The sequence below is a fragment of the Bos indicus genome, chromosome 26, assembly GCF_029378745.1.
Source record: "Bos indicus isolate NIAB-ARS_2022 breed Sahiwal x Tharparkar chromosome 26, NIAB-ARS_B.indTharparkar_mat_pri_1.0, whole genome shotgun sequence".
Lineage (NCBI taxonomy): Eukaryota > Metazoa > Chordata > Mammalia > Artiodactyla > Bovidae > Bos > Bos indicus.
The window spans coordinates 36,784,532-36,801,869 of NC_091785.1; the positions used below are offsets into that span (position 1 = coordinate 36,784,532).

The 17,338-nt window shown below is 37.1% G+C and overlaps 1 protein-coding gene across 4 annotated transcripts in view; it reads right to left on the reverse strand.

The window, feature by feature from the left end:
- SHTN1 (shootin 1) overlaps positions 1-17,338 on the reverse strand; it is a 109,603-nt gene that overhangs the window by 42,335 nt on the left and 49,930 nt on the right. For all 4 annotated transcript variants that reach the window (XM_070780914.1, XM_070780916.1, XM_019953100.2 and 1 more), the window contains exons 6-11: positions 17,075-17,172; positions 15,063-15,144; positions 10,111-10,205; positions 5,551-5,697; positions 2,655-2,808; positions 749-851 (exon numbers count right to left, since the gene is read on the reverse strand). In XM_070780914.1, the coding sequence (XP_070637015.1) occupies positions 749-851; positions 2,655-2,808; positions 5,551-5,697; positions 10,111-10,205; positions 15,063-15,144; positions 17,075-17,172 (679 nt within the window). The remainder of the gene's footprint in view (positions 1-748; positions 852-2,654; positions 2,809-5,550; positions 5,698-10,110; positions 10,206-15,062; positions 15,145-17,074; positions 17,173-17,338) is intronic.

Here is a 17,338-nt window from a genome sequence, read left to right on the forward strand (position 1 = left end):
TAGTTTAATTACTAGTTTACAACAATAAGAGCTGTAAGGTTTTTATTAGTTCAGTATTTTTATTTTTTTAAATAACAAACTGTAGCTTTTCAAATTAGTGAGAGAAAAACATAAAAACATTCTGGAGAAGCTCAAAATTCCTTGATCTTCTGGTTAAAAGGTAAAAGAAAATCCCAATTACATGGACTGAAAGTTTAAAACTGAGGTGTCAAAAAAAGTTTTTTTATGTCTAGCTCCTCAGCTTGGAACATCCACATGAAACCGGAATATCTATAAGAACAACCCTGTAGGCCACAAGATGTCTTTGACAGGTATTAAGACCCTAAATATATTACAAGAGATGGGCTTCCCTGGTGGCTCAGTGGTAAAAAAAAAAAAAAAAAAATCCACCAGGAGATGGTTGATCCCTGGGTTGGGAAGATCCCTTGGAGAAGGAAATGGCAACCTGCTCTAGTTTCCTGCCTGGGAAATCCCATGAACAGAGGAGCCTAGAGGGCTACAGTCCATGGGGTTGCAGTTGGATACAACTTAGCAGCTAAACAACAACAATATATTATAAGAAGGGAATGATACACTGGCCTTCAGAAAATTCTCTGAAACACCTGCTAATATCTTTCAAACATTTTACCCATGTCTAATGATGCATTCTAAACCAGTATTTTTTAAAAAGGATACCAATAACATAAACTTCAGTTTCTCTGACAAGGACTAACATTTGATGTAGAGCCATCTTCCTGGATGTGCTTACCGGATAGGATTGGGGGGAGGAGGGGGAGGAGGTGGGGGTGGAGGAGGTGGTGGCGGAGGTACTGAATTCTCAGACTGGTTCACCCGTTTCTGGAGTTCATCAACTGCACAGAGAGCAAGCATTCAGAAAAAATAGATGAAATAAGCAACTTAGCACCTTATATACAAAAACCACCTGTTCAAAATCACATTCTTTTACTAGGGCAAAGTTAGAAATTCCAGTATGAAGCTGCAGAACCTTTTAAACTTTTTATCATCAGTGAGAGAGACCTTATACACATTACCAAAAAATTACCATGTGTTTGCTATATGTACAAACTATGGAAAAGGAAAAAAAATCAAGACAATGGCTGGATGGGTGGGAAGTAAGGACTGAGTAGGCTGAAGAAATTTTTGTTAAGAATGGAATATGCCAACCAAACACTAAGAAATTGTTAATATTTGACTTTTAAAGTGTATAGACCAAGAATTGAATTAATTTTAAAGATGACATTTAGTAATGAATTTTAATAGCATACTTTCCTCCTCCACTTAATCTCCTTCAAAGCTGCAAATCCTAGAGTTCATCATTTTAACCAGACTCAGACTCTCAAATGTCTAACTCAGAAACTTTTTGTTCTTTTGAAAAGCATTCTGGAAATACAATTTATTCATTCAATTCATTCAAGCCATTAATAAAACAAGTACTTACTAAGCTCCAACAATGTGAAAAGAGCCTGTGCTTGGTGCTGTTTAAGACATAGTTCCTGACTGCCAGAAAACTCAATTTAAATTTATAGCACAGATGTGAATACCTCTAATTGAGCTCTCATGGGCTACAGGTACTGTTCTCAGGAAAAGCTCTCCCTCTATGCAGTCATTCTACTTTCCATGACTAATTGTACTCCAATGACCTGTCCATTTGTTTTTATTGCCAGCACTTAAATAAGCAGGGTAGGCTAGGTTCTCCAACACCGAGTATTCTCTAGTCATTTCATATACATGTGTCTATTTCTCTAAAGGGAATCTGATATCCTCGTGGACAATAAAGTATGGTTTCTTTTCTTCTATATTTCTTACAGCACCCCAGGGTACTGGGTATGGCTGAGCATATACACAGCAGACAAAAAGAATGAACTACTTCTTAATTTTAGATAAATTAAAAAAAATAAATTGTAGTTCATTTTCATTGTGGATTAGAAAGCACTGAATATTTTTTAAAGAAAAAAAAAGCCTACTTGATTCTTCTGTACAGATTTCAAAATTCTAGTATAAAATTAACCAAAAATATCTGAAGTGAATATTGAAGCTGTTATAAAGGGAACAACCTGACTCCTTAAATTACTTACTTTCCAACAGAAACTTGTTATTTATCCCTGTGTAGTAATCTAACTCACACATTCCTGTTAAGCCTTCTAGACCTGAATGAATACATCATTTAAGTACCCCCTGGTGTTTTAAAGGTTTTTCCATTTAATATACATACTGTACCCCATTTTATTGATAGGCGTGATATTGAAAGCATTATTTCATGTGTATAATTAGACATCGAAGATAAAGGTAGTATGAACCTGAAAAGCTACTTTTTAAAAATAAACCCTAAAATGGACAAAATAAGTACTCAATGAACACTCATCTCTGAATCCCTGAGAAATGCTGAAGTTTTGGTCTTCCCATATTAATTGTATCTCTGTCTCTTAATTCTGTATGTGATGCTCATAAAAGCTCTGAGTCCAAAAAGTAAGTCTAAATATTTGTGAATCATCTCATTACAGTGATCGTTCTACTTAACTACAATAGTCAGAAATGAGGGAATTTAAAAGAAAGCTTGAATTTTTCTATAGAATTCAGAGCATTCAGTAAATGTACTAGCCATGAAAGATTCACATTTTAATACTAAGACATAATAGCCTACTCAATGTTTTTACCGGAATGCTTTAAATTTCTAGCTTTCTCCTCAGAATTCTGGTATTTCAATTCCAGTTCTTTTTTATCTTCTTCGAGAAGCTCCAGTTGCTGTTTGAGACTGTGTATCTCCTTGTGGAAAGTTTCATTCTGTAGTTGCTCTTCTAGTTCTTTGACCTATAAATTATAAATAGACTTTTATACAGTGATAATAGTTTTTCCTTTGTCAAGGAAAACAAGGGGAAAAACAAACATTTCTCTTTTACTTTGCATTTCAGAGCAAAGAGATTCAAATTCATTTTAATCACACCAATCCTGGGATACAGATAATACTGGGCCTTCCCTGGTGGCTTGTTGGTAAAGAATCTGCCTGCAATGCAGGAGACTGCCTACAATACAGAAGGCGTGGGTTCGATCCCTGGGTCAGGAAGATTCCCTGGAAAAGGAAATGGCAATCTACTCTAGAATTCTTGCCTGGGAAATTCCATAGACAGAGGAACCTGACAGGCTACAGTCCATGGAGTCCCAAGAGTTGGACACGACTTAGCAAGTAAACCATCACCACTACCACCACAGATAATACTTATATTATCAGTAATGTGATTCATATAAATTTATTGGAGACTTACATCCCAGAAAATTTAGTTTTTAATATTCATATAAGTAAAAAATTCATTTAAAACAGATTAACACTTCTATGCCCATTCCAAAAGAAGAACTCAGGTAATATTAAAAGGAGTCCTGGTGAGACAATTTGGTAACAACAAAAACCATAAAAAAAAAGGAAGGAAAGTCCCTTTGATTCAGTAATATTACTTCTAGAACTTGTTTTAGAGAAGTAGACAGGTGTTCAAATACATTCATTAGAGCATTCTCTGCAACAAGGAAATTTTGGAAATAAGCTACATGTCCACCAATATTATTGATTTAATAAATTACAGTGTTAATTAAGTGAAATATCAATACTATGCAAAAATTTTAAACCATATACCTCACTATACACTGACATAGAAAGATATTAATATATTACCAATGGAAAAAAAACAGGTTGTAGAACAATATGCTTGCAATGATCCCATTTAAACTATATTCATAAAACTATATATTTACATAAAGTTTGGATATGCACCAAAATATGGAATTTTTAATTAATCTTAGTTTTCTGCTTTAGCTTTTTCTGTATTTTTAAGATTTCCTTATTATAATAATAAAAACAACACATTTGTGTTTTAAAGATTGCTGAATTTGCAAGTGAACTTACAGACAGGTAAGAAATATTTTCCAACCACGAACCTGAAAGATTATCCAGAATAACAGTACAGTAAAATAGGTTTAGAAGTACTGATTGCTCTAATTTCATTTATAACTTATAAATACTCTTCAGTACCCTACGCCAACAAGGTATACACCCAGCAATTTAGTCCCATCCTCAATATAATTTACTCGGTTCTCGGCACGCATTATTTAAGGAGGTAACTACATGTAGAAGAGGGCTTCCCGGGTGGCTCAGCAGTAGAGAATCCACCTGCAGTGCAGGAGGCTTGAGTTCCATCTCTGGGTCAGGAAGAGCCTCTGGAGAGGGAAATGGCAACCCAAACCCACTGCAGTATCCTTGCCTGGGAAACCCCATGGACAGAGGAGCCTGGCGTGCTACAGTTCATGGGTTACAAACAGGTAGACATGACTTAGCGACTAAAACAGGTAGTAGAGCTTATTTCAAATCAGAAGATTCTAGTAGTAAGCTAAATAAAAATAAACATTCTTTCATTCTCTTTATTTGAAAAGGTAATTCCTGCATATGGGGACAAAAAAAAAGTCCCTTCCATCCTATCCCCCAGGGCACTTTCCCAGAGCCAAGCACTATTACCATGTATTCATTTAGAGCTTCCCTACATATATGCCAACATTTCTTATTGAAGGAAAAAAAATTTACCTCACAACCAACTTGGTAAAAACTCCAGGAACATCCAAGGATTAAATGTCAACAGTGTTGCTTAAAGAGACTTCCACAGGTGCTAACATATGGCAGCTAACAGCCTTTCCCTCACCAACTAGGGACACTGTAAGTAGCATGAATATTGATGCCATTTTTCTTAAGTGGTTTCTTTAATTTGAAAGGCTTTGTTCCACCTGCTTGCCTCTCCTCCTCTCCGCCTCTCCTCCTCACCCACCATGATCACTATCCTTTCTGCCGAGCACACAGAGGTAGGCTGTGTCAGCTGGAGGAACTCTACTCAAACAAACTGAAATAACCACTTAGGAAGCCTTTAAACATATACATTTGTGCAAGTTTACAAAATCAGAAGTTTTCTCTAAGCAAACAATTACTACTAACACGGACTTTTCCCCCCTCCGACAAGCTCTTTGAGACCAATCACAATACACTCTCCTAGTGTATGCACTCTCCAAAAACACAACTGACTCATGGATTTCCAAATTGCATTATTCAAGCTCTTTTTGAGTTGTCTCTCTGCCTCGCTTCTTCCGATCCTTTGGACGGTTTAAAAGTCACTATAAACCCTACTAGTGGCTCAGTGGTAAAGAGTCCATCTGCCAACACAGGAGATGTGAGTTTGATCCTGGGTCAGAAGATCCCCTAGAGACGGAAATGGCAACCCATTCCAGTATTCTTGCCTGGGAAATCCCACCCCATGGACAGAAGGAACCTGGTGGTCTACAGTCCATGAGTTCACAAAGGAGTCAGACATGACTTAGCAACTAAACAACAATAGAGCCTACAACAGCGCACTATAAATCTTAGATGGGTACTAGAAGTTCATTTGGTAGTTTTTTCCTAAAAGGTGAAAACACTGGAAAGACTTAGTAACTCAAGCAAAATAAGGAACTATGAGCTTCTGGACTAACTCCTCTCAGTTTAAGGATGTGTGTGCACTAAAAACCCAGGAGAAAATCTGTTACCTTTTGTTGATGTTGAATTCTCTCTTCTTCAAGGAGCTGGACAAGTTTTGCATTTTCATCTAATGCGTTCAAAAGCTGCCGGTCAGGAGCAGAGCTCTGTAGTAGAAGGTGGCTTTGTCTCTTTAGCTTGTTCTGTTCGATAAACATCTACAAAAGTTAATTACAAAAATGTAGATACCACTCATGTTCACAAGCCTCCTCAATGGAAACTTGAGCAAAAAGAAAGGTGGAGTTTTCATTAAAAAGGTAAACACAATTTCTGAATGGTAGTATGATGATTTTAGAAGTAATGAGTCCTATGCTAAGTTTTCATTCATAACTTTTATGTAATCTTTAGAACCTTTACCTTCATCTCAGCACAGTATATATACAGTAGTTTAGTCCTATACGGCAGCTTTTATTTTATTATTGCTTTAAAATTTATAAATACTAGCAGTAGCAGCTAATATATATCAAGAACTTATGCCAAGTATTCTACTAAATATGTTCTACACATTATTTTAATCCTTTACATCATCCCTGTGAGGTGAATTCATCTGCTTTGAGAAGCTAAAACATACTGAAGACTAGAGGATAGGTGTGGCAGCAATCATTTTACATGCAGTTTATCATGTAATCCCTAGAACACCACTGTCAAGTAGACACTATTATTATCCCACTTTTACTAATAAGATAACTGAGGCTCTGAGGGGTTAATCAGCTTTCCCAAAGACACAAGTGAGTGGCAAAACCCAGGATTTAAACCCAGATCTGTCTGATTTACAGGCCCATGCTCTTCACCATCTGGCTAATCTCTTTCTCGGTTATTTAATAGACCTAAGATTTTTGTCTTAAACCTATCAGCTTTTCCTCATGACAAAAGTAGTTAACAGTAGGAGGGTAAAGAGGAGAAGGAAAAAGGTATATTAATCAAACTGAGCCTTTTACTAAACAATTTACATATATTCTTAACCTAATCTTCACAACTTTTCACGGTTGAAAGCAACATTATTTCCTATTCACCTATTACTTCTTTTCCTTAATATGCTACACAAACCAGCCAGTGGGCGAGTCTGAACACAAAATGTTCTACAAATTCTGAAATCAGGCCCATTTTATAGTACAGCAACATTTGCAAGTGAAATTTACATTCTTCTTCCATCTGATGCCTGTGTAAGAATAGGAACAGAGGATGAGTAAGTATCCATGAGTGCACAAGTGTTGGGCTGGAGAAAAGTGAGACTGGAAGCATCTATGCACTAGGGAAGCATCATCAACATTCCATCATAGTATCTTAAAATTGAGACCAATAGTCTAATTGAAATGATTTGTTTCAGATTACTATTGAATAATAATATTACAGTAATTTATTTTTTATACATTTTCCCCTCTTAAAACTCAATTGGTTGGAGTCCCGTGTTGGTATCTTAGACAATATCTCACAGCCAACATGAAAGGCCAACAAATGCAACTGAAACAGCTGAGATTCTCTGGCTCCCCAGGAAGTGAGGCCTTTCACCAAGAGTGCTCCGAGTCCAGGGGAAGACAGAGAGGACGCAGTCAGGGGGCTGACCAGGGCAGAGGCGAAGGGCCCAGCAGTCAGACAATGCAGGCACAAGGACCACTGATGCCAGGGCTGGCTTTATGACTCTCCCTGCCCTGCTCCTCTGTACTCTGGTTCTCTTGGGGAAAGTTATAGCTCTCAGGAAAACTTGCTCAACTTACATGATTATAAATTGTTTCAACTGTTATTTTAGAGAGAAAAGAACATAGACTGTGTCTTAGGGATGTTAATAACATGAATTTCTTTTGCAAAGCCCTGTAACAATCCCTAAATTGCAATATAAGATGAAAAGAACATACAGAAAAGAAGTTCCTTTCAATAACAATGGCAACTTGAAAAATATTAGTCATTAGACCACCTTTTCTAGACTTTAAAGTACTAAAATAAAACACTACATAATGCCTTTTCTAAAGATGTATTTAAAGAAAATTCAGTTACCAAACACTAATGAATTTGGCTTTTAGCTATGGAAAGAACTTCTTGGTTAGCGTTATTAAGTGGGTCCCTTATCAGACAAATAATAACATTGGTACCAGAATTTCAGAGAAATTTTCCTACATCTCTTCAAAGAATGACAAGAAAATTTAGTGTCATAAATATATAATTCATTCTTTCAAAAATAACATTAAAATATTATCATCTCAGTTGTCTGAAAACAAAATTTATGTAACATTCCCTCAGTATATAAGGACTACATGTTGAAAAAGTATTCACATCTTTAAACAGAGGAAAGAAAAACTACACTAAATAGCAAAAAAATATACATTCAAAAAGTACAGGAAAGGTTTCAAGAGTTGAAATTATGTTGAAGAAATACAAAACATAGTTATGAGGACAACTGACTGTTCCCTCCTTGTAAGTGATCATGCTTTGGGTTTTTTAATTGGACAAACAATTAAAGAAGAAGGAAGAAACATTCAATTTTTAATTTACACATTTGAAAACTGTTTGCATGTTTACAGGGTATATATCTTCCTTTTGTAGTTAAAAAAGGTGACCTAAATTAACTTTAAAAAATGATTTCTATGGCTCTACACTAAATACTCCAACAGGGCGGGAGTCGTATTTGCTTTCTTCACCATTATATTTCCACTACTCACACAGTGTCTGGCTTGAAAGATATTTGCTGAATGCACTAAGAACAAAATGCAAAAGTGGTATTTCTCTAGTTAAGTCAAGTCAGATACCTTTTATCAGCAGTTGTCTGTTGAAAACCTGAGAATCTATAAACCATGTAAAAGGGAAGATATACCAGTTCTAATTCAGTTTTGTCTTTTCTTCTTACTATTGTGTAGACCAAGCCTTAGATACTGTAAAATCATCAAGCACTGTTGCAAATACTTATGCTACCAGCAGTGTGGAGGAGGAAATGGCACCCCACTCCACTACTCTTGCCTGGAAAATCCCATGGACAGAGAAGCCTGGCGGGCACAGTCCATGGGGTCACTAAGAGTCGGACATGACTGAGCGACTTAGCGCACGCGTACACACACACACACCAGCAGGGTAAGTACCACTGCTCTCACTTTCCCTCCTCAAACATCTCTCTCCTCATTCTGGATTAACCTGTCAGTACTGTTTGCACCAAGCACTACAGGTTGCATGGCAGAATGAATAATTCATTTTTACATTCTTAAAGGAATCTTACTTCTTCCATCTATCCGGTTATTACATGGCCTTCAAGTTTTTCTCTGAGCTGCTTTGTATTCTAACATCATTCTGCAAACAAGAAATGCAAACTGAAAATGTCTCTCAAAATTAAGACCCTTGCATGCAGGTCAAAATCAGCCAACATTTTCAGCTTTGCAATGAAGGCATTTTCACATTATCTCTACTCTCTCTCCCCTCAACTATTTCTTTAGCTCCATTATTTATACGCTGTAGATTTTTCTGAAGGGCTCTAACACACTTCAATTCTTTTGCCTCCTTCCAAGAAATAAGAGAATAAATATTTACTCACCTTTCATTAAACTCTCTGAATAAATTTAATCATAATATTTCAAATCAGACCTTCTCAGACTAAACTTTTATAGGGTTCATTGCTACCAGAGTTACCTTCAAGTATGGAAAAACTCTTGCACAAAACCATCATCTGATCTTCAAATGTCATTCCCATAACCCTGCACTTTGTCTTCCTTCTATACCTTGGGTACTTCCACCTAAGAATGCTTACATTTCCTTAGCTACCTTCCTTGAACCCACAGTAGGCAAACAGATTCAAAATATTTATACCTGATGGAGAAGATCTCATGTAGATCACATCATAAGCTGTTAACACATAACACATCATAAGCTGTTACAGCTCAGCCAACTGATGCCTCCTCATTTCCCTGGAAACCAGTCACAGAGCCGTGGAATACCCAACCACCACGTGTCAACAAAGTTAACCCAGAGCATGAGAAGCTCAAAACTCATCTCTAACATGAGAGGAAAGGCTCAGATAATGGGTGTATAACGTGTGTGACAATGTTCCACAGCAAGTGGCAGAATCAAGGCACACAGTGAGAGCGCTGAACAGTCACTGAAGACCATGATGTTCTTTCAGATGGTATACTGAGATGTAACCCAGTTTCTTAAGGCTTTTGGAAACATACAAAAGTCCTGCACTCAAACCGGACTTTAAACCACAAGTAATGGGATGGGTATCCCTAAATACAATTTATTTTCCCAGTATAGCATTTTCTAGTTTATAAAATTCTTATGAAGACTCATGCCATTTGATTTTACAATCCACTTGGTGAGGTTGGTATCATCACCCATGGTGAAAGTGAAGCCCAAAGAGGTTAAGAGTTGCTAGTAACAAACGACTACTACCCAAATGACATGGAAAAATGCAAACCCAGATCTCTGACACCAAGTTCAGTGAACTTGATACTATTCAAAATAGCTCCCTAGAGCAGATGATCTTTATTCAGAGTGACAAGTGTTTGTTCAACCTCAAAAAATGTTTTCATATGTCATCTGCAAAGCTCTTTAAAATATAAAACTAAAAAATGAGGTCTCTGCAAGACATTTACCTCTTGTGCAAATGACTCTGCTTTCTTTCGAAGGTCCTTCTCCAGCTCCAAGTTCACCTGCATTTCCTCATACTCTTCTACTGCTAGCATGGACACTTAAGAAGACAAGGAAAAGAAAATGGACAATAGGCCACACAGATTATTAGGCAAATGGATGAAAAAACCAGCATCGAAAAGATTCCTTATTCAGGCATACAAAACACCTACATTCACTGCTGGCTGGAATAAAAATTAGATAACACCTTTTCAGAGACCAACCTGGCAATGTGAATCAAAAATCTAAAACTATTTATACCCTTTGACTCAACAATTCCACTTTTAGAAATGTATTTATTCTCCTAAGAGAATGAATCATGAACCTACAAAGATCTAATTGTAAAGGTGTTCTCTGCATCACTGCTGAAAATAATGAAACAATCTAGATGACCTAACATTGAGGGGTCAGTAAGTAAAGAAATATACAAGAAATATTCTGCCAACAGAATTACGTTGTACTGAGTGAGGTGCAGTGTAGTGGATGAACCTAGAGCCTTTTATACAGAGTGAAGAAGAGAAAAACAAATATTGTTCATTCATGCATAGATAACGGAATCCAGAAAACCAGTACTGATGAACATATTTTCAGGGGAAGAATGGAGATGCAGACATAGAGAACAGATGATGGGACACAGCGGGGGAAGGAGAGCGTTGGATGAATTGAGAGGGCAGCATTGACATATATACACTACCATGCGTAAAACAGATAACCAGTGGGAAGTCGCTGGATAGCACAAGGAGGCCAGCCTGGTGCTCTGTGATGACCCAAAGGGGTGGGATGGGAGTGGAAAGGGATGCTCAAGAGGGAATGATTGATTTGCATGCACTGTTGTGCACTGCTGTATGGTAGAAACCAACATAAAAACATAAAAAATTATATTGTAGAGGCATATTTCCTAAATGGGAAAGACCTTCATGATATACCTTTAAAATGAGCTCATTTCTGTTTCTTAAAAGCCACATATAAAACACATCAATAAAAGTTTCACAGAGGAGGAAATATGTAAAAGGCCAACAAACATCTTTATCAGTAACCAAGGAGATGGAAAGTAAAACCATAGCTATCTTTTTATATTCACCAAAGAGGTGACTGCCAAAAATTTTAAAGTATAGCTATATCAAGTTTGGACAGGGCACAGAACAGTTAGAACAAACACACTGTTAACAGGCATATAAACTTACAGACCTACTTTAAAAATAATCTGGCATTATGTAGTGAAATCGAAGATAAAATATTACATTTGGTGTGTACGTTAGTGAAACTCTTTGATATTTGCACCACAAGACATGTGTAAGAATTCTCATAACACGATGATTTGGAATAGCAAAAAACTGGAAAAAACTCAAACATCCACCAACTGGATACTGCTGCTGCTAAGTCGCTTTAGTCGTGTCCGACTCTGTGCGACCCCAGAGACGGCAGCCCACCAGGCTCCTCCGTCCCTGGGATTCTCCAGGCAAGAACACTGGAGTGGGTTGCCGTTTCCTTCTCCAATGCATGAAAGTGAAAAGTGAAATTGAAGTCGCTCAGTGGTGTCCTACCCTCAGCGACCCCATGGACTACAGCTCACCAGGCTCCTCCGTCCATGGGATTTTCCAGGCAAGAGTACTGGAGTGGATACTAGATAAACAAATTTTGGTATAAACATCAAATGAAATATTATACAGCAGAGAAAAACATACCACAGTAAAACCCTTTAATATGGATGAACCTCACAAATGCAAAAAGCTGCAGAAGGACACAGGCAAAATGACAGCATATATATCAAGTTCATGCAAAATTAAATAATATGCTGTTCAGAGATATATACATATGTGAAAAACTACAAATAAAAACTATGATAAAAATTCAATGAAGAAATACAAGTAGAGATTGATGTTCAGGGGCTTGTAAAATACCAATGGATACAAAGACTATCGTCTTTGTTGGTATTTTCTTTATACTCCATATACATTATAAACATATTTAACAAACAATTTAACCTGTATATATAGGCCTTTTGATTGAAAGATAGTTGATGCACAAAATTATGTTACAGGTGTACAGTATAGTGATTCACAATTTTTAAAGGTTATGCTCCATTTACAGTTATAAAACACTGGCTATATTCCCTGTGTTGTACAACATATCCTTGTAACTTATCTTATACATAATACTTCGTACCTCTTAGTCCCCTACCTGTAAATTGTCCCTCCGCTCCTTTCCTCTCCTGGAAGAATAAACACTAAAATGTTAACAGTGCTCATACCTGGACTATAAAAGTTGAGATTTTTTTTTTCCTTTTCCAATATGCATTTATACTTCCCACCAAAAAATGTATGTTACCTGAATAAAAAGAAAGAAAAATGTATACGTGTGTGTGTGTGTGTATTAGTTGTTTCAAAGTGTTATCCATGTTTTTAAAGAAAAGAAGCAGCTTTAGATCTGCAGAGACCTAAAGTCAGAGATTTGAACTAAAGAATCCCTGTGGGCAGAAACCTTCAAAGGGAATATCCTGTCAAATAGGAGCAACATGAATTCTTTCCTACTTTTTGACATTTTGTTAAATAATGATATAGATGGGACAGAGGGAGTGATGGCGTCATCACCAAGTAGGTACCACATGGGTGGATAGTACATTGATCTCTCCATCAGATTCAGGCCAGACACTCTCAACTCTGAGCTGAGTCATAGCAATAAAAAGCTTTAAAAAGGCTCTCTTAATGGCTGCTTTCACAAGCTGTTCCTCCAGGGCACTTCAGTCTTAACTGACTAAGAACTGGTTTGCTGTGTAATGACATAGAATTTCAAACTTTGTACTCGGTCAATCTACCGCCTCCTCAGAGGAAAGACTAACAGTCTTGCTCAAGTGAAGCAATGTAAATGGTGGTTTGTGATGTGAATTATAGGTCCCTGAGAGCTAAATGATTCTCAAACCTATTTTTAAAAAGAAGTCCTAGGCAAGATAATTGACTTTCTTTCCTATGACCAGAACACTATGATAAAAAGTGAATTTTCACATGCCCTGGTCCTCTTAGATTCTGAAATAAATTGGGTTGGTCCTAGTCATGTATTTATGTACATAATCTCTCTCTCTCTTCCTAGATAGGGGGCTCCCTGAAGGCAAGGGCCATCATACTAACCTTTGTAGAAGCCTGTTAATAGCATAGTGTATCACAACTGAAAATTCTTCTATACCATTTATATCTTCTTAAATGCACAAAGAGCAAAGGAAATGTTACAACCTAGTGCATCTCCCACACTTAGCTATAAGTTCATTTATCAAAAAGAAAAGAATCTCAATTCATGAATGACACAAAGATAGATAACCACCACCACTACCAACAGGGAAGGTCCTGGGTCTGAAAGGTTTCCTTTTCAAGTTGTAGTTTCTGAACTAGGAAAGACATTGGCTGAGGGGGAAAAGCAGAACAAAAAGCACATTAAGAGGCCCTGCTCCCCTTGAGAATTATGTTTGCACTTTAGCATAACTCCTTTGCTCTAAACCAGGAGACATAAGAAACAGCACCATGAGATTGCATGCTATGCTTTATGACTAGGATGATAAAATCAAATTACACAGAGTTTTCTCTAGAAGAAAGCTCCTTCTCGCCATGAGACCAAGTCTGCTTCTCCTGACAAAGAGGTAAATTTTTATGTGATTCACAGAAAAGATCGTGAATCTCTCTTGCCTCTGGCTTCCAGGGAGCTCACAGCCAGACTTCAGGCACACAGGTAGGAAATGTGCAAGGACTTGGAGCAAGGAGGCACTTTGCATCTGAACACAGACTTTCACTTTCCCTGTGTCCTGTTTTCCATATCCTCTTTTTTAAAATTTTTTATTGCAATGTATTTGTTTTACAATACTGTGCTGGTTTCTGCCATACATCAACATGAATCAGCCATACATATGTCCCCTCCCTCCTGAAACTCCCTCCCAACTCCCACCCCATCCCACTGCTCTAGGTGGTCAGAGAACACGGGCTTGAGCTCCCTATGTCACACTGCAAATTCCCACTGACTATATTTTATATATGGTAATGTATATGTTTCCATGCCACTCTCATATGGCACTAGTGGTAAAGAAACTGCCTGTTAATGCAGGAGACATAAGAGATGCAGGTTTGATCTCTGGATTGGGAAGATCCCCTGGAGAAGGAAATGGCAACCCACTCCAGTGTTCTTGCCTGGAGAATCCCATGGACAGAGGAGCCTGGCGTGCTATGGCCTACAGGGTCACACAGAGTCGGACATGAACAAAGTGACTTAGCAGCGCCCCCTTCCACACTGCATCCATGAGTCTGTTCTCTGTGTCTGCATCTCCACTGCGCATGGACACAGAAATTTTGGTACATATATACAATGGAAAGCTACTCAGCTTTAAAAAAGAATGCATTTTAGTAGTCCTAATGAGGTGGATGAAACCAGAGCCTATTGTACAGGGTGAAGTAAGTCATAAAGAGAAAGACAAATATTGTATGTTAACATATGTGTATGGAATCTAGATATTACTAATGAAACTATTTCCTTTTCCTCTTAATTTAAAATTTTGTCATCTAATGTTGCAGGTATTTATGTAGATATCCCAATCACTGCTGGACTGAGGAGCAGTTTACTGAATAACCCTACCAGATACATAAATACCAATATGGCCATGGTCCCAGGATACATGTAGGACAAAAGAGTATTTAGGTCTGAAGTTTCAAAATGAGTGGGTTGTGAATTCCTTAAGCAGAAGCTCTTTTAAATTTCCTCAGGCTCTAACTTAGGTGATAAAAGAACAGGAAATGAGAGAGACTCATTGCTAGACGTTAAGAAGACACAATATAGAAAACTTTTGCTACAACACTCTTTAGACACAGGTATAAAATAATACAAAATATATAGACACAAAGTAAGTTATAGATTTGAGAAAGAAAAGACTAGAAACACATACCTCTATTGCATTTTTCTAAGACTTTCCTCTGTTCAAGAACTTCCAAATTCAAAACATCTTTTTCTTGTTTAACTTTATTTACCTAAAAATGTGATATTGTGAGAGGAGAAAACATCCAAAATTGTAAAACATGACATGATGATGGGCGACTTAAACTACTGTTCAATTTTCAACCCGATGCTACACTAAAGCAGTCATTGCCTTCACTGTGTTAGGCTTTTATTAAAGCGTTTTTATAGCCTCAAAGTGTCTATTTAATTTAGGATATATACCTGGAACTTTACATATTCCAAATAGCATTAGCACTGCTCCTTAAATATGGCAATGTTCTAGTCATCCAACGTAAATGATTGACATTTCAAAAGGAAAAATCCAACTAGACTGCACCCAAAAAATACCTGAATCATTTAATCAGATATATAATATTAAATTTTGGCATTCATTTAACACTTTGATGACATTTGGCTTATGTAAAACATACACAGATTTTTTTTTTAATAAAAAATGCTTTGACCTTTGACTTAAATAAAATACATATGAAAACCTCCCCCCAAAAAACTTCAATTTCTGAACTAATTTTTGGCATCACAGGAAAAGAGACTATCATAGTAGAGTTCTAAAAAAAGAATGTAAAGTTACATATAGGAAGTGGACAGATCTCAAAAGCATTATGTTGAATTTAAGAAGCAAGTTTATACAGTTAAAAACATTCAAAATACTAGTCATTGTAGTAGATATGTTAATGTAATCACTGAAATCATAAAAACCAAGTTCAGAATAATGGTTGCTTGGAGAAACAGGGCAGGGAGTCAGGAGAAAGCACTCAGGGAGAGATACACATGGGTTTCAATAATATGTTAATGTTTTATATACTGAACTGTGTAGTCAGCATATGGATGTTCATTACTTTGTTTTTTATACTTTTCAGATGTCTGAAATAATCATTAAAAAAACTAACTTCTGAAATGGCTTCCAATAATACCTCTAAGTGGGAGGGAAGAGAATCATCAATAAATAATTATAACTGAGAAATGGAATGCATCAAAATGTCTTTCTCTCCTATGATAACACTCAAGAAACAAGCTAAGATGATGGTCCTGAAAGGGCCCCTGAATCCATCAGCACTTCCAGAGAGTCTGTGAACTGGTCTCTTTTAGTACAAAGTATACTGTTGCTTTCTGTTTAAATTAGTAACTGGTATACCCTGCTCAGTGCTTCCAAAATATCTTTGTCCTTCTTCCCACTCACACTTACTGAAACAGTAACTGAGGCTGGGAGGTAGATGGGCACTGCTTCCCAATCTTTTTCACATTCTGGTCCTTAAGAATATGTGTATGGGAACTGGATGAGGCTGCTCACTGAAGGGACCAATACCCTGGGACACTTGATCACTGGCAAGATATGAAGGTGCTATAATACATCAGTTGAGAAACCTTGGGCTACAGACTCAGAACCACTGACACAAATTACATCGAGACTGCAAAGGCAGATTCAAGCCAGGTGCAAAGAAGGCTAAGTACATGCTCTTGCTTTCACAGACAATTCAGAAGAAAAAATAAAAAGATTCTCCAAATACCCACTTGAACCCATTCTACCATCTACTATATATGCCTATGTTGGGAGGTACAGAGGAGGAGAGCCTTTCTCTACTGAGTTTGCCCTCGACTAGAGAAGCAAAATCATTCTTCACCAGAAGCAACAGTGTGTGATTTCAGATGCAGGTATCATTGTCACAAATCTGCAAACAGTGAAACATGCGGGATAATAGGAAACACTTCGATGCTATTTTAGTGCATTATTTCTTGAGCTACAGAGTGGGCCCATGAATACTTATGATCTTATTTTCTATACATTTTTGTAGGTCTGGAATAGTGGGGACAAGAGAAGATTAAAATTGGTAGTACATGGTTCTCGTGTCAGAAATAAGCTTCCAACAGCAAGGTTTTGATGCAGCCTGTCCCCAAGCATCTCAAAGCACTAAAGGTCCTGCCTTTCAGGCCTAAGATACATACTTCTTCTGTTACTTCTACAAGTCTGCTCTTGAGATTTTCCAGTTCGATGGCTAATATCTTCTTTTCCTCCTGAACAGATACAATTTGATCTCGAAGTTCTGCATTTTTAAAGAAAAAATAAAGACTTATTTTTAAAAGAAGAAATCAATCTTGTCAGAAGAATTGAAAATACCAGTCCATGAGCAGTTTACTGTCAAAGGTTTTCAACAATTAGAAGGAAAAGGAAGCAGCAGAAGACAATGGAAATTTCACTTGTTCCCCTCC